Below are 20,345 nucleotides of genomic sequence, written 5' to 3'. Positions count from 1 at the left end.
TGACTGAGTGAGTGACTGACTGAGTGACTGAGTGAGTGACTGAGTGACTGACTGAGTGACTGACTGAGTGACTGACTGACTGAGTGACTGACTGAGTGAGTGACTGAGTGACTGACTGAGTGAGTGACTGAGTGACTGACTGAGTGACTGAGTGAGTGACTGACTGAGTGACTGAGTGACTGACTGACTGACTGAGTGACTGACTGGGTGACTGACTGACTGAGTGACTGAGTGAGTGACTGACTGAGTGACTGAGTGACTGACTGAGTGACTGACTGAGTGACTGAGTGAGTGACTGACTGACTGACTGAGTGACTGACTGAGTGACTGAGTGAGTGACTGAGTGAGTGACTGACTGACTGACTGAGTGACTGACTGACTGACTGACTGAGTGACTGACTGACTGACTGACTGAGTGACTGACTGAGTGACTGAGTGACTGAGTGACTGACTGACTGAGTGACTGACTGAGTGACTGAGTGACTGAGTGAGTGACTGAGTGACTGACTGAGTGACTGACTGACTGACTGAGTGACTGACTGACTGACTGAGTGACTGACTGACTGAGTGACTGACTGACTGAGTGACTGAGTGAGTGAGTGACTGACTGACTGACTGAGTGAGTGAGTGAGTGACTGACTGAGTGACTGACTGAGTGACTGACTGAGTGACTGACTGAGTGAGTGACTGAGTGACTGAGTGACTGAGTGACTGACTGAGTGACTGACTGAGTGAGTGACTGACTGAGTGAGTGACTGACTGAGTGAGTGACTGACTGAGTGACTGACTGACTGAGTGACTGACTGAGTGACTGACTGAGTGAGTGAGTGACTGAGTGAGTGACTGAGTGAGTGACTGAGTGACTGAGTGACTGAGTGAGTGACTGAGTGACTGACTGAGTGACTGACTGACTGACTGAGTGACTGACTGAGTGACTGACTGACTGACTGAGTGACTGACTGAGTGACTGACTGAGTGACTGACTGAGTGACTGACTGACTGACTGAGTGACTGACTGAGTGACTGACTGACTGAGTGACTGACTGACTGAGTGACTGACTGACTGAGTGACTGACTGACTGACTGACTGAGTGACTGACTGACTGACTGACTGAGTGACTGACTGACTGACTGACTGAGTGAGTGACTGAGTGACTGACTGAGTGACTGAGTGACTGAGTGACTGAGTGACTGACTGAGTGACTGACTGAGTGACTGACTGAGTGACTGACTGACTGAGTGACTGACTGAGTGACTGACTGACTGACTGACTGACTGAGTGACTGAGTGACTGAGTGACTGACTGAGTGACTGACTGAGTGATTGACTGACTGAGTGACTGACTGAGTGACTGACTGACTGAGTGACTGACTGAGTGAGTGACTGACTGAGTGACTGACTGAGTGACTGACTGACTGAGTGACTGACTGAGTGAGTGACTGAGTGACTGACTGACTGACTGAGTGACTGACTGAGTAACTGAGTGACTAAGTGACTGAGTGAGTGACTGACTGAGTGACTGACTGAGTGAGCGACTGAGTGAGTGACTGAGTGACTGAGTGAGTGACTGAGTGACTGAGTGAGTGACTGACTGAGTGACTGACTGAGTGAGTGACTGAGTGAGTGACTGAGTGACTGAGTGACTGACTGAGTGACTGACTGAGTGAGTGACTGACTGACTGACTGAGTGACTGACTGACTGACTGACTGAGTGACTGACTGAGTGACTGACTGAGTGACTGACTGACTGAGTGAGTGACTGACTGAGTGAGTGACTGAGTGACTGAGTGACTGACTGAGTGAGTGACTGAGTGACTGAGTGAGTGACTGAGTGACTGACTGAGTGACTGAGTGACTGACTGAGTAAGTGACTGAGTGACTGAGTGACTGAGTGACTGACTGAGTGACTGACTGAGTGACTGAGTGAGTGACTGACTGAGTGACTGACTGAGTGACTGAGTGAGTGACTGACTGAGTGAGTGACTGAGTGACTGACTGAGTGACTGACTGACTGACTGAGTGACTGAGTGAGTGACTGAGTGAGTGAGTGACTGAGTGACTGACTGAGTGACTGACTGAGTGACTGACTGAGTGACTGACTGAGTGACTGACTGAGTGACTGACTGAGTGAGTGACTGAGTGACTGACTGAGTGAGTGACTGAGTGACTGAGTGAGTGACTGAGTGAGTGACTGACTGAGTGACTGAGTGACTGACTGACTGACTGACTGAGTGACTGACTGACTGAGTGAGTGACTGAGTGACTGAGTGACTGACTGAGTGACTGACTGAGTGACTGACTGAGTGACTGAGTGACTGACTGAGTGACTGAGTGAGTGACTGAGTGAGTGACTGACTGACTGAGTGACTGACTGAGTGACTGACTGAGTGACTGACTGAGTGACTGAGTGAGTGACTGAGTGAGTGACTGACTGACTGACTGAGTGACTGAGTGAGTGACTGAGTGACTGAGTGACTGACTGACTGACTGACTGAGTGACTGACTGAGTGACTGAGTGACTGAGTGACTGACTGACTGAGTGACTGACTGACTGACTGACTGAGTGACTGACTGAGTGACTGACTGACTGAGTGACTGAGTGAGTGACTGAGTGACTGACTGAGTGACTGACTGACTGACTGAGTGACTGACTGACTGAGTGACTGAGTGACTGACTGACTGAGTAAGTGAGTGACTGACTGACTGACTGAGTGACTGAGTGAGTGACTGACTGAGTGACTGACTGAGTGAGTGACTAAGTGACTGAGTGACTGAGTGACTGACTGAGTGACTGACTGAGTGACTGACTGACTGAGTGACTGACTGAGTGACTGACTGAGTGACTGACTGAGTGAGTGAGTGACTGAGTGAGTGACTGAGTGAGTGACTGAGTGACTGAGTGACTGAGTGAGTGACTGAGTGAGTGACTGAGTGACTGACTGAGTGACTGACTGACTGACTGAGTGACTGACTGAGTGACTGACTGACTGACTGAGTGACTGACTGAGTGACTGACTGAGTGACTGACTGACTGACTGAGTGACTGACTGACTGAGTGACTGACTGACTGACTGAGTGAATGACTGACTGAGTGACTGACTGAGTGAGTGACTGAGTGAGTGACTGAGTGAGTGACTGAGTGACTGACTGACTGACTGACTGAGTGACTGAGTGACTGACTGACTGACTGAGTGACTGACTGACTGAGTGACTGACTGAGTGACTGAGTGACTGACTGAGTGACTGACTGACTGAGTGACTGACTGAGTGACTGACTGAGTGACTGAGTGACTGACTGAGTGACTGAGTGACTGAGTGAGTGACTGACTGACTGAGTGACTGACTGACTGACTGAGTGACTGAGTGACTGAGTGACTGACTGAGTGACTGACTGAGTGACTGACTGAGTGACTGACTGAGTGATTGACTGACTGAGTGACTGACTGAGTGACTGACTGACTGAGTGACTGACTGAGTGAGTGACTGACTGAGTGACTGACTGAGTGACTGACTGACTGAGTGACTGACTGAGTGAGTGACTGAGTGACTGACTGACTGAGTGACTGACTGAGTAACTGAGTGACTGAGTGACTGAGTGAGTGACTGACTGAGTGACTGACTGAGTGAGCGACTGAGTGAGTGACTGAGTGACTGAGTGAGTGACTGAGTGACTGAGTGAGTGACTGACTGAGTGACTGACTGAGTGAGTGACTGAGTGAGTGACTGAGTGACTGACTGAGTGACTGAGTGAGTGACTGAGTGACTGACTGAGTGACTGAGTGAGTGACTGAGTGACTGACTGAGTGACTGACTGACTGAGTGACTGAGTGACTGACTGAGTGAGTGACTGAGTGACTGACTGAGTGACTGACTGACTGACTGAGTGACTGACTGAGTGACTGACTGAGTGACTGACTGAGTGAGTGACTGACTGACTGACTGAGTGACTGACTGACTGAGTGACTGACTGAGTGAGTGACTGAGTGACTGAGTGACTGACTGACTGAGTGACTGACTGAGTGAGTGACTGACTGAGTGACTGACTGAGTGACTGACTGACTGACTGAGTGACTGAGTGACTGAGTGACTGACTGACTGAGTGACTGACTGACTGAGTGACTGACTGAGTGAGTGACTGACTGAGTGAGTGACTGACTGACTGAGTGACTGACTGAGTGAGTGACTGACTGAGTGACTGAGTGACTGACTGACTGACTGACTGACTGAGTGACTGACTGACTGAGTGACTGAGTGACTGAGTGACTGACTGACTGACTGACTGAGTGACTGACTGAGTGACTGACTGAGTGACTGACTGAGTGACTGACTGAGTGACTGAGTGACTGACTGACTGAGTGACTGACTGACTGACTGACTGAGTGACTGACTGAGTGACTGAGTGACTGAGTGACTGAGTGAGTGACTGAGTGAGTGACTGAGTGACTGAGTGACTGAGTGACTGACTGACTGAGTGACTGAGTGACTGACTGAGTGACTGACTGACTGACTGACTGACTGAGTGACTGACTGACTGACTGACTGAGTGACTGACTGAGTGAGTGACTGAGTGAGTGACTGAGTGACTGAGTGAGTGACTGAGTGACTGAGTGAGTGACTGAGTGACTGAGTGACTGACTGACTGACTGACTGAGTGACTGACTGACTGAGTGACTGACTGACTGACTGACTGAGTGACTGACTGACTGACTGACTGACTGAGTGACTGAGTGACTGACTGAGTGACTGACTGAGTGACTGACTGAGTGACTGACTGAGTGACTGACTGAGTGACTGACTGAGTGACTGACTGAGTGACTGAGTGACTGACTGAGTGACTGACTGAGTGAGTGACTGATTGAGTGAGTGACTGAGTGACTGAGTGACTGAGTGACTGACTGACTGACTGAGTGACTGACTGACTGACTGAGTGACTGACTGACTGACTGAGTGACTGACTGAGTGACTGACTGACTGACTGAGTGACTGACTGAGTGACTGACTGAGTGACTGACTGACTGACTGAGTGACTGACTGACTGAGTGACTGACTGACTGACTGAGTGAATGACTGACTGAGTGACTGACTGAGTGAGTGACTGAGTGAGTGACTGAGTGAGTGACTGAGTGACTGACTGACTGACTGACTGAGTGACTGAGTGACTGACTGACTGACTGAGTGACTGACTGACTGAGTGACTGACTGAGTGACTGAGTGACTGACTGAGTGACTGACTGACTGAGTGACTGACTGAGTGACTGACTGAGTGACTGAGTGACTGACTGAGTGACTGAGTGACTGAGTGAGTGACTGACTGACTGAGTGAGTGACTGACTGACTGAGTGACTGACTGACTGAGTGACTGACTGAGTGACTGACTGAGTGACTGACTGAGTGACTGACTGAGTGATTGACTGACTGAGTGACTGACTGAGTGACTGACTGACTGAGTGACTGACTGAGTGAGTGACTGACTGAGTGACTGACTGAGTGACTGACTGACTGAGTGACTGACTGAGTGAGTGACTGAGTGACTGACTGACTGACTGAGTGACTGACTGAGTAACTGAGTGACTGAGTGACTGAGTGAGTGACTGACTGAGTGACTGACTGAGTGAGCGACTGAGTGAGTGACTGAGTGACTGAGTGAGTGACTGAGTGACTGAGTGAGTGACTGACTGAGTGACTGACTGAGTGAGTGACTGAGTGAGTGACTGAGTGACTGACTGAGTGACTGAGTGAGTGACTGAGTGACTGACTGAGTGACTGAGTGAGTGACTGAGTGACTGACTGAGTGACTGACTGACTGAGTGACTGAGTGACTGACTGAGTGAGTGACTGAGTGACTGACTGAGTGACTGACTGACTGACTGAGTGACTGACTGAGTGACTGACTGAGTGACTGACTGAGTGAGTGACTGACTGACTGACTGAGTGACTGACTGACTGAGTGACTGACTGAGTGAGTGACTGAGTGACTGAGTGACTGACTGACTGAGTGACTGACTGAGTGAGTGACTGACTGAGTGACTGACTGAGTGACTGACTGACTGACTGAGTGACTGACTGACTGAGTGACTGAGTGACTGAGTGACTGACTGACTGAGTGACTGACTGAGTGAGTGACTGACTGAGTGAGTGACTGACTGACTGAGTGACTGACTGAGTGAGTGACTGACTGAGTGACTGAGTGACTGACTGACTGACTGACTGACTGACTGAGTGACTGACTGACTGAGTGACTGAGTGACTGACTGACTGACTGACTGAGTGACTGACTGAGTGACTGACTGAGTGACTGACTGAGTGACTGACTGAGTGACTGAGTGACTGACTGACTGAGTGACTGACTGACTGACTGACTGAGTGACTGACTGAGTGACTGAGTGACTGAGTGACTGAGTGAGTGACTGAGTGAGTGACTGAGTGACTGAGTGACTGAGTGACTGACTGACTGAGTGACTGAGTGACTGACTGAGTGACTGACTGACTGACTGAGTGACTGACTGACTGACTGACTGAGTGACTGACTGAGTGAGTGACTGAGTGAGTGACTGAGTGACTGAGTGAGTGACTGAGTGACTGAGTGAGTGACTGAGTGACTGAGTGACTGACTGACTGACTGACTGAGTGACTGACTGACTGAGTGACTGACTGACTGACTGAGTGACTGAGTGACTGACTGAGTGACTGAGTGACTGACTGAGTGACTGACTGAGTGACTGACTGAGTGACTGACTGAGTGACTGACTGAGTGACTGAGTGACTGACTGAGTGACTGACTGAGTGACTGACTGAGTGAGTGACTGATTGAGTGAGTGACTGAGTGACTGAGTGACTGAGTGACTGACTGACTGACTGAGTGACTGACTGACTGACTGAGTGACTGACTGACTGACTGAGTGACTGACTGACTGAGTGAGTGACTGAGTGAGTGACTGAGTGAGTGACTGAGTGAGTGTCCCCCACGCCGCTCCGCCTGCAGGTCGTCTCCACGGACGAGCGTGTGGGTGAGCGAGTGGGTGAGTGAGTGAGTGGGTGAGTCAGTGAGTAGGTGACTCACTGACTGAGTGACTGGGTGAGTGACTGGGTGAGTGAGTGACTGAGTGACTGAGTGACTGACTGAGTGACTGACTGACTGACTGAGTGACTGACTGAGTGACTGACTGACTGACTGAGTGACTGACTGAGTGACTGACTGACTGACTGAGTGAGTGACTGACTGACTGAGTGAGTGACTGACTGAGTGAGTGACTGACTGACTGACTGAGTGACTGACTGACTGACTGAATGACTGACTGAGTGACTGACTTAGTGACTGACTGAGTGACTGACTGAGTGAGTGACTGACTGAGTGACTGACTGACTGAGTGAGTGACTGACTGAGTGACTGAGTGACTGACTGACTGACTGAGTGACTGACTGAGTGACTGACTGAGTGACTGAGTGACTGACTGACTGAGTGACTGAGTGACTGACTGACTGAGTGACTGACTGACTGAGTGACTGACTGAGTGACTGACTGACTGACTGAGTGACTGAGTGAGTGACTGAGTGACTGACTGAGTGACTGACTGACTGACTGAGTGACTGACTGAGTGACTGACTGAGTGAGTGACTGACTGAGTGACTGACTGACTGACTGACTGAGTGAGTGACTGACTGAGTGAGTGACTGACTGAGTGACTGAGTGACTGAGTGACTGACTGACTGACTGAGTGACTGAGTGACTGACTGACTGAGTGACTGACTGACTGAGTGACTGACTGAGTGACTGACTGACTGACTGACTGACTGAGTGACTGAGTGACTGACTGACTGACTGACTGAGTGACTGACTGAGTGACTGAGTGAGTGACTGACTGAGTGAGTGACTGACTGAGTGAGTGACTGACTGACTGAGTGACTGACTGAGTGAGTGACTGAGTGACTGACTGACTGAGTGACTGACTGACTGACTGAATGACTGACTGAGTGACTGACTTAGTGACTGACTGAGTGACTGACTGAGTGAGTGACTGACTGAGTGACTGACTGACTGAGTGAGTGACTGACTGAGTGACTGAGTGACTGACTGACTGACTGACTGACTGAGTGACTGACTGAGTGACTGACTGACTGAGTGACTGAGTGAGTGACTGACTGAGTGACTGACTGAGTGACTGACTGACTGAGTGAGTGACTGACTGACTGACTGACTGAGTGAGTGACTGACTGACTGAGTGACTGACTGAGTGACTGACTGAGTGACTGACTGACTGAGTGACTGACTGACTGAGTGACTGACTGAGTGAGTGACTGAGTGAGTGACTGAGTGACTGACTGACTGACTGAGTGACTGACTGACTGACTGAGTGACTGAGTGACTGACTGAGTGACTGACTGAGTGACTGACTGAGTGACTGACTGAGTGACTGACTGAGTGACTGACTGAGTGACTGACTGAGTGACTGACTGAGTGACTGACTGAGTGACTGAGTGACTGACTGAGTGACTGACTGAGTGACTGAGTGACTGACTGACTGAGTGACTGACTGACTGACTGAGTGACTGACTGACTGAGTGACTGACTGACTGACTGACTGACTGAGTGACTGACTGACTGACTGAGTGACTGACTGACTGACTGACTGAGTGACTGACTGACTGACTGACTGACTGAGTGACTGACTGACTGACTGACTGAGTGAGTGACTGAGTGAGTGACTGACTGAGTGACTGAGTGACTGACTGAGTGAGTGACTGAGTGAGTGTCCCCCACGCCGCTCCGCCTGCAGGTCGTCTCCACGGACGAGCGTGTGGGTGAGCGAGTGGGTGAGTGAGTGAGTGGGTGAGTCAGTGAGTAGGTGACTCACTGACTGAGTGACTGGGTGAGTGACTGGGTGAGTGACTGGCTGAGTGACTGACTGACTGACTGACTCACTGACTGAGTGACTGGGTGAGTGACTGACTGACTGACTGAGTGACTGACTGACTGACTGAGTGACTGAGTGAGTGACTGAGTGAGTGACTGAGTGACTGACTGAGTGACTGACTGACTGACTGAGTGACTGAGTGACTGACTGAGTGACTGACTGACTGACTGAGTGACTGACTGACTGACTGAGTGACTGAGTGAGTGACTGAGTGAGTGACTGAGTGACTGACTGAGTGACTGACTGACTGACTGAGTGACTGAGTGACTGACTGAGTGACTGAGTGAGTGACTGAGTGAGTGACTGAGTGACTGACTGAGTGACTGACTGAGTGAGTGACTGACTGAGTGACTGAGTGAGTGTCCACCACGCCGCTCCGCCTGCAGGTCGTCTCCACGGACGAGCGAGTGGACTCCGCTCGCCTGCGTGCCAGGGAGCGGATCCTCTTTTTTGACGAGGTGTTGCTCTACGAGGATGAGCTGCACGACCACGGCACCGCCGTGCTCAGCGTCAAAGTGGTGAGCGCCGCTCTCGCTCACCAACCCGCTCACCAAACCGCTCAGTCACTCGCTCACCAACTCACTCACCAACCCACTCACTCACTCACCCATTCACCCACTCACTCACCCACTCACTCACCCACTCACTCACCCACTCACTCACCCACACACCCACTCACTCACTCACCCACTCACTCACCCACTCACTCACACACCCACCCACTCACTCACACACTCACCCACCCACTCACCCACTCACTCACTCACCCACTCACCCACTCACTCACTCACCCACTCACTCACTCACCCACCCACCCACTCACTCACTCACTCACCCACCCACCCACTCACCCATCAACTCACCCACCCACTCACCCACTCACTCACTCACCCACCCACTCACTCACCCACTCACTTACTCACCCACTCACCAACCCGTTCACCAACCCGCTCACCAGCTCGCTCACCAACCCACTCACCATCTCGCTCACCAACTCGCTCACCAACTCGCTCAGTCACTCGCTCACCCACCCGCTCACCCACCCGCTCACTCACCCGCACGCTCATTCGCTCACCAACTCGCTCGCCAACTCGCTCACCAACTCGCTCGCCAACTCGCTCACCAACTCACTCACCAACTCGCTCACCAACTCACTCACCAGCTCACTCACCAACCCGCTCACCAACTCGTTCACCAACACACTCACCAACTTGTTCACCAACTCATCAACTCACTCACCAACCCATTCACCAACAAACTCACCAACTCGCTCGCCAACTCGCTCACCAACTCACTCAGTCACTCGCTCACTCACCCAGTCACTCAACCGCTCACTCAACCGCTCACTCACTCGCTCACTCACTCACCTGCTTAACCGCTCCCTCACCTGCTCACTCACCCGCTCACTCACTCACCTGCTCACCCGCTCACTCACCCGCACGCTCACTCGCTCACCAACTCGCTCACCGACCCGCTCACCAACCCGCTCACCAACTCACTCACCAACTCGCTCACCAACCCGCTCACCAACTCACTCACCAACTCGCTCACCAACCCGCTCACCAACTCGCTCACCAACTCGCTCACCGACCCGCTCACCAACCCGCTCACCAACTCACTCACCAACTCGCTCACCAACCCGCTCACCAACTCACTCACCAACTCGCTCACCAACCCGCTCACCAACCCGCTCACCCGCTCACCAACCCGCTCACCCGCTCACCAACCCGTTCACCAACTCGCTCACCAACTCGCTCACCAACTCGCTCACCAACTCGCTAGCCAACCCGCTCACCAACTCGCTCACCAACTCACTCACCAACTCGCTTACCAACTCGCTCACCAACTCGCTCACCAACTTGCTCACCAACCCCCTCACCCACCCGCTCACCAACTCGCTCACCAACCAACTCGCCAGCCCGCTCACCAACCCCCTCACCCACCCGCTCACTCACCTGCTCACCAGCTCGCTCACCAGCTCGCTCACCAGCTCGCTCACCAGCTCGCTCACCAGCTCGCTCACCAGCTCGCTCAACCGCTCGCTCACCAACTCGCTCGCTCACCCGCTCGCCATGTTGCTCACCCGCTCACTCAGTCAGTCGCTCAACCAGTCACTCACCCACTCGCCCTCCCGCTCACTCACTTGCTCACCATCTCGCTCACTCACTCACCTGCTCACCCGCTCACTCACCCGCTCCCTCACCCGCTCACTCACCCGCTCACCCGCTCACTCACTCACCCACTCACTCACCCACTCACTCACCCGCTCACTCACCCACTCACTCACCCACTCACTCACCCGCTCACTCACCCGCTCACTCACCCGCTCACTCACCCACTCACCCACTCACTCACCCACTCACTCACCCACCCACCCACTCACTCACTCACCCACTCACCCACTCACTCACCCACTCACTCACCCACTCACTCACTCACCCACTCACTCACTCACCCACTCACCCACCCACTCACCCACTCACCCACCCACTCACTCACTCACCCACTCACCCACTCACCCACTCACTCACCCACTCACTCACTCACCCACTCACTCACTCACCCACTCACCCACCCACTCACCCACTCACCCACCCACTCACTCACTCACCCACTCACCCACTCACCCACCCACTCACTCACCCACTCACTCACCCACTCACCCACCCACTCACTCACTCACCCACTCACCCACTCACTCACCCACTCACCCACTCACTCACCCACTCACCCACTCACCCACTCATGACAGGTGCTTGGCGATGTTTGTAGAGGGTTATGTAGCCCTTCTGCTGCTGATGATGCTGCTGCTGATGATGCTGCTGCTGATGATGATGATGCTGCTGATGATGCTGCTGCTGATGATGATGATGCTGCTGCTGCTGATGATGCTGCTGCTGATGATGCTGCTGCTGATGATGCTGCTGCTGCTGATGATGATGATGCTGCTGATGATGATGCTGCTGCTGATGATGCTGCTGCTGATGATGATGCTGATGATGCTGATGATGATGATGCTGCTGCTGCTGATGATGATGCTGCTGCTGCTGATGATGCTGATGATGCTGCTGCTGATGATGCTGATGATGCTGATGCTGCTGCTGATGATGATGCTGCTGATGATGCTGCTGCTGATGATGCTGCTGCTGATGATGATGCTGCTGATGATGATGCTGCTGCTGATGATGCTGCTGCTGATGATGCTGCTGCTGATGATGATGCTGATGTAGATGATGCTGATGCAGATGATGCTGATGATGTTGATAATGATGTAGATGGTGTAGATGGATGATGATGTACAGTGAGAGAAACAAGTATTTGATCCCCTGCTGATTTTGTACGTTTGCCCACTGACAAAGAAATGATCAGTCTATAATTTTAATGGTAGGTTTATTTGAACAGTGAGAGACATAATAACAACAACAAAATCATCCAGAAAAACGCGTGTCAAAAATGTTATAAATTGATTTGCATTTTAATGAGGGAAATAAGTATTTGACCCCCTCTACAAAACATGACTTAGTACTTGGTGGCAAAAGCCTCAGCTCGTTACCTGTATAAAAGACAGCTGGGAGCCAGAAATCTTTCTGATTGAGAGGGGGTCAAATACTTATTTCCCTCATTAAAATGCAAATCAATTTATAACATTGTTGACATGCGTTTTTCTGGATGATTTTGTTGTTGTTATTATGTCTCTCACTGTTCAAATGAACCTACCATTAAAATTATAGACTGATCATTTCTTTGTCAGTGGGCAAATGTACAAAATCAGCAGGGGATCAAATACTTGTTTCTCTCACTTAGATGACGATGTTGATGATGTAGGTGATGATGTAGATGTTGATGATGTAGGTGATGATGTAGATGATGATGATGTAGATGATGATGTAGATGATGATGTAGGTGATGATGATGTAGATGATGATGTAGGTGATGATGATGTAGATGATGATGATGTGTGTGGCTAGAGGGTGATGATGTAGATGATGTAGATGATGATGATGTAGATGATGATGATGATGAGGTGTGATGAAGTAGATGTTGATGTAGATGATGATGAGGTGTGTGATGATGTGTCTAGAGGGTGATGATGATGATGATGAGGTGTGTGATGAGGTGTGATGATGAGGTGTGATGATGAGGTGTGATGATGTGTCTAGAGGGTGATGATGATGATGAGGTGTGTGATGAGGTGTGATGATGAGGTGTGATGATGAGGTGTGATGATGTGTCTAGAGGGTGATGATGATGATGAGGTGTGATGATGAGGTGTGTGATGATGATGTATCTGACTAGAGGGTGATGATGGTGTAGATGATGATGATGAGGTGTGATGATGATGTATCTGACTAGAGGGTGATGATGATGAGGTGTGATGATGAGGTGTGATGATGTGTGATGATGAGGTGTGATGATGTATCTGTCTAGAGGGTGATGATGATGTAGATGATGATGTAGATGATGATGATGAGGTGTGATGATGAGGTGTGTGATGATGTGTCTAGAGGGTGATGATGAGGTGTGATGATGATGATGAGGTGTGTGATGATGTATCTGACTAGAGGGTGATGATGAGGTGTGATGATGAGGTGTGATGATGTGTGATGATGAGGTGTGATGATGTATCTGTCTAGAGGGTGATGATGATGTAGATGATGATGTAGATGATGATGATGAGGTGTGATGATGAGGTGTGTGATGATGTGTCTAGAGGGTGATGATGAGGTGTGATGATGATGATGAGGTGTGTGATGATGTATCTGACTAGAGGGTGATGATGATGAGGTGTGATGATGAGGTGTGATGATGTGTGATGATGAGGTGTGATGATGTATCTGTCTAGAGGGTGATGATGAGGTGTGTGATGAGGTGTGATGATGTATCTAGAGGGTGATGATAATGTAGATGATGATGATGAGGTGTGATGATGATGTATCTGTCTAGAGGGTGATGATGCTGTAGATGATGATGATGTAGATGATGATGATGAGGTGTAATGATGATGTGTGTCTAGAGGGTGATGATGCTGTAGATGATGATGATGAGGTGTGTGATGAGGTGTGATGATGTGTGTCTAGAGGGTGATGCTGTAGATGATGATGAGGTGTGTGATGAGGTGTGATGATGATGTGACTAGAGGGTGATGATGCTGTAGATGATGATGATGAGGTGTGATGATGATGATGATGTGTGATGAGGTGTGTGATGATGTGTGTCTAGAGGGTGATGCTGTAGATGATGATGATGAGGTGTGTGATGAGGTGTGATGATGATGTGTGTCTACAGGGTGATGATGATGTAGATGGTGATGATGATGATGAGGTGTGATGAGGTGTAATGATGATGATGTGTCTAGAGGGTGATGAGGTGTGTGATGATGATGATGAGGTGTGTGATGAGGTGTGTGATGACGTCACTCTTCTGCTCTATATAAAACACCGGGAGCAAGCGAGGGCTTTACCATTCTGGCGAATTGCCCGATGATGCTGGAAGTATTTACCAGCGAAACGTCACAGTACAACTCAAACTGTAAATGTTGTGGATTCACTCTTCAACACACCGGTGTAGGGGCTAAAGTAGTGAATTATTTTTGTCTTTTTGTCAACGTGACACTTTTTTTTTGCTGATTGGCCGTGTCGGGTGGTGGAGGGTTACGACACATTTATAAATAAATGCGATCTAACCCCCAAGACACCTTTATTATGAATAATATTGGTCGCGAAAGCCTACGTGTTAAACTGAGGTGTGTGATGATGATGTGTGATGAGGTGTGTGATGATGATGTGTCTAGAGGGTGATGATGATGTAGATGATGATGATGAGGTGTGATGATGATGTAGATGATGATGATGTAGATGATGATGAGGTGTGATGATGATGTAGATGATGATGATGTAGATGATGATGATGAGGTGTGATGATGATGATGATGTGTGTCTAGAGGGTGATGATGATGTAGATGATGATGCTGTAGATGATGATGATGAGGTGTGTGATGATGATGATGATGTAGAGGGTGATGCTGTAGATGATGAGGTGTGATGAGGTGTGTGATGATGATGTGTCTAGAGGGTGATGTAGATGATGATGATGAGGTGTGTGATGAGGTGTGTGATGAGGTGTGTGATGATGATGATGATGAGGTGTGATGAGGTGTGTGATGATCTGTCTAGAGGGTGATGATGAGGTGTGATGATGATGTGTGTCTAGAGGGTGATGATGAGGTAGATGATGATGATGAGGTGTGATGAGGTGTAATGATGATGTGTCTAGAGGGTGATGATGATGTAGATGATGATGATGAGGTGTGATGAGGTGTGTAATGATGATGATGTGTCTAGAGGGTGATGATGATGTAGATGATGATGATGAGGTGTGATGAGGTGTGTAATGATGATGATGTGTCTAGAGGGTGATGATGCTGTAGATGATGAGGTGTGTGATGAGGTGTGATGATGATGTGACTAGAGGGTGATGCTGTAGATGATGAGGTGTGATGAGGTGTGTAATGATGATGATGTGTGACTAGAGGGTGATGTAGATGATGAGGTGTGATGATGATGATGATGTGTCTAGAGGGTGATGCTGTAAATGATGAGGTGTGTAATGATGATGTGTAATGATGTATCTGTCTAGAGGGTGATGCTGTAGATGATGATGATGAGGTGTGATGATGATGAGGTGTGTGATGAGGTGTGTGATGAGGTGTGTGATGATGTGTCTAGAGGGTGATGCTGTAGATGATGATGTGTGATGATGATGATGAGGTGTGATGATGATGTGTGATGAGGTGTGTGATGATGTGTCTAGAGGGTGATGTAGATGATGAGGTGTGATGATGTGTAATGATGATGTATCTGACTAGAGGGTGATGATGATGATGATGATGAGGTGTGATGATGTGTAATGATGATGTATCTGACTAGAGGGTGATGATGATGATGATGATGAGGTGTGATGATGTGTAATGATGATGTATCTGACTAGAGGGTGATGATGATGATGATGTGTCTAGAGGGTGATGATGATGATGAGGTGTGATGATGTGTAATGATGATGTATCTGACTAGAGGGTGATGATGATGATGATGATGAGGTGTGATGATGTGTAATGATGATGTATCTGACTAGAGGGTGATGATGATGATGAGGTGTGATGATGTGTAATGATGATGTGTCTAGAGGGTGATGATGCTGTAGATGATGATGATGATGTAGATGATGATGATGAGGTGTGATGTAGATGATGAGGTGTGATGATGTGTAATGATGATGTATCTGACTAGAGGGTGATGATGATGATAATGTGTCTAGAGGGTGATGATGATGATGATGAGGTGTGATGATGTGTGGTGATGATGTATCTGACTAGAGGGTGATGATGATGAGGTGTGTGATGATGATGTAGATGATGATGATGAGGTGTGTGATGAGGTGTGTGATGAGGTGTGATGATGAGGTGTGATGATGTGTGACTAGAGGGTGATGCTGTAGATGATGATGATGAGGTGTGATGATGTGTCTAGAGGGTGATGCTGTAGATGATGATGATGATGATGTGTGATGATGATGATGATGTGTAATGATGATGTATCTGACTAGAGGGTGATGATGATGATGATGAGGTGTGTGATGATGATGATGTGTCTAGAGGGTGATGATGATGATGATGAGGTGTGATGATGTGTCTAGAGGGTGATGCTGTAGATGATGATGATGATGTGTGATGATGATGATGATGTGTAATGATGATGTATCTGACTAGAGGGTGATGATGATGATGATGAGGTGTGTGATGATGATGATGTGTCTAGAGGGTGATGATGATGATGATGAGGTGTGTGATGATGATGATGTGTCTAGAGGGTGATGATGATGTAGATGATGATGATGATGAGGTGTGTGATGAGGTGTGTGATGAGGTGTGTGATGAGGTGTGTGATGATGTATCTGTCTAGAGGGTGATGTAGATGATGAGGTGTAATGATGATGTATCTGTCTAGAGGGTGATGCCTTCCTTCCTCTTCCTGCTGCTCCGCTACTTCCTGCGTGTGGACGGAGTTCTCTTGCGGAGCAACGAGACGCGGCTCTACCACCAGGCACACACAAACACACACACACATATACACATTTATATACATATATATATACACATACATACATATACATATATATATATACATATATATACACACATATACATATATACATATATACACATACACATACATATATATATACACATACATATATATACATATACACATATATACATACACATATATACACATACACACAAACACATACACACATATATATACACATACACACATACACATACATATATATACATATATATATACATATACACATACATATACACATATATATACATATACACATACATATACACATATATATACATATATATATACATATACATATATACATATACATATACACACACAAACACATACACACACATACATATATATATATACACACACAAACACATACACACACACATATATATACACACACTCACACACATATATATACATATACATTTATATACATATACACATACATATATATACACACACACAAACACATACACACATACATATATACACATACACATACATATATACACATACACATACATATATACACATACATATATATACATATATACACATACACACACATACACATATATACATATATACACATATATACATACACATATATACACATACACACAAACACACACACACTCATATATATATACATATATACACACACTCACACATACATATATACACACACTCACACACTCACATACATATATACATACATACATATACACATATATACACACACTCACACACATACACACATATATACATACACACACTCACATACATATATACATACACACACACTCATATATATATACATACACACATATATACATACACATATATACACATACACACAAACACACACACTCATATACATATATACATACACACACTCACATACATATATATACATATACACATATATACATACACACACTCACACATATATATACATATATACATACACACACTTACATACATATATACATACACACACACTCATATATATACATACACACATATATACATACACATATATATACATACACACAAACACACACACTCATATATATATACATACACACACTCACACATATATATACATATACACATATATACATACACACACTCACACATATATATACATATATACATACACACACTTACATACATATATACATACACACACACTCATATATATACATACACACATATACACATATATATACACATACACACACACACTCATATACATATATACATACACACACTCACATACATATATATACATATACACATATATACATACACACACTCACACATATATACATATATACATACACACACTTACATAAATATATACATACACATACATACACACACTCACACACATGTATATACATACACACACTCATATATATACATACACACACTCAGTCACACACACACTCACACACACACTCACACACATACATATACACACACACTCACACACACACACACTCATATATACACATATATACATACATATACATATACACATACATATACATATATACATACACACACATACATACACACACATATATACATACATACACACACATACACATATACACATATACATACACACACATACATATACATACACATATACAGTCATACATACACTCACATACAGTCACACACTCGCACACATACATATACCTACATATACATACATATACACATATACATACACACACATACATATATACATACACACATACAATCATACATACACTCACATGCATACAGTCACACATACACACATACATATATATACACATACATACACATACATACACACACTCAGTCACACACTCACACACACTCATATATACATACACATATACATATCCACACACACTCACACATATACACACACACACTCACACATACACAGTCAGTCACACACTCACATACACATGCATACACATACATACACACACTCCTCACACACTCACACACATACATACACACACATACATATACATACATATACATACACACACACATACATATATACATCAAGACTCACTCACACACATCCATACTCAGTCACACACTCACACACTCACACACATATACACATACGTACATCTACATACACACACACATACACATACATACACACATACACACTCACATACACATATATACATACATACACACATACAGTCACTCACACATACATACACACATACATACACTCACACACACTCACATACACATACATACACACTCAGTCACACACACATACAAACATACCTACACACATACACACACATACATACACACATACAGTCACTCACACATACATATACATACACACTCACTCACACACACATACACACACATACATATACACATAGATACAGTCACTCACACATACATACACACACACGTACATACACACATACATAGAGTCACTCACACATACACATACATACACACATACATACACTCACACACACTCACATACATATACATACACACTCTCACTCACACTCTCACTCACTCTCACTCACACTCTCACTCACTCACACTCTCACTCACTCACAAACACTCACACTCACTCTCTCACTCACACTCACTCACACTCACTCACACTCACAAACACTCTCACTCACACTCACTCACACTCACTCACACTCACACTCACTCACTCACACTCTCACTCACTCACAAACACTCACACTCACTCACAAACACTCACACTCACTCTCTCACTCACACTCACTCACTCACACTCACTCACACTCACTCACAAACACTCTCACTCACACTCACTCACAGTCACTCATTCACTCACACTCTCTCACACTCTATCACACTCACTCTCTCACACTCACACTCATTCACTCACATTCACACTCCTCACATTCACACTCCTCTCACTCACACTCACTCACACTCTCACACTCACTCACACTCACTCTCTCACACGGTGGATCTTTGTCTCTTGTGTGTGTGTCTGTGTGTGTCTGTGTGTGTCTGTGTGTGTGTCTGTGTGTCTGTGTGTGTGTGTGTCTGTGTCTGTGTGTGTATGTCTGTGTGTGTGTCTGTGTGTGTGTGTCTGTGTGTGTCTGTGTGTGTCTGTGTGTGTGTCTGTGTGTGTGTGTCTGTGTGTGTGTGTCTGTGTGTGTGTGTCTGTGTCTGTGTGTGTGTCTGTGTGTGTGTCTGTGTATGTGTGTCTGTGTGTGTGTGTCTGTGTATGTGTGTCTGTGTGTGTGTGTGTCTGTGTGTG

General features: G+C 46.9%; 1 protein-coding gene across 3 annotated transcripts in view; it reads left to right on the top strand.

The window, feature by feature from the left end:
- Nucleotides 1–20,345, top strand: part of LOC116957906 (TIP41-like protein) — a 65,049-nt gene that overhangs the window by 40,282 nt on the left and 4,422 nt on the right. For all 3 annotated transcript variants that reach the window (XM_076054458.1, XM_076054457.1, XM_076054459.1), the window contains exons 5-6: nt 9,299–9,430; nt 16,916–17,011. In XM_076054458.1, coding sequence (XP_075910573.1) covers nt 9,299–9,430; nt 16,916–17,011 — 228 coding nt within the window. The remainder of the gene's footprint in view (nt 1–9,298; nt 9,431–16,915; nt 17,012–20,345) is intronic.

Source organism: Petromyzon marinus, chromosome 66, assembly GCF_048934315.1.
Source record: "Petromyzon marinus isolate PM22_M1 ecotype Great Lakes invasive population chromosome 66, UKy_Petmar_22M1.pri1.0, whole genome shotgun sequence".
NCBI lineage: Eukaryota > Metazoa > Chordata > Hyperoartia > Petromyzontiformes > Petromyzontidae > Petromyzon > Petromyzon marinus.
Note: the sequence above shows the minus strand (reverse complement) of the source record. Positions and strands in the feature narration are given on the sequence as shown.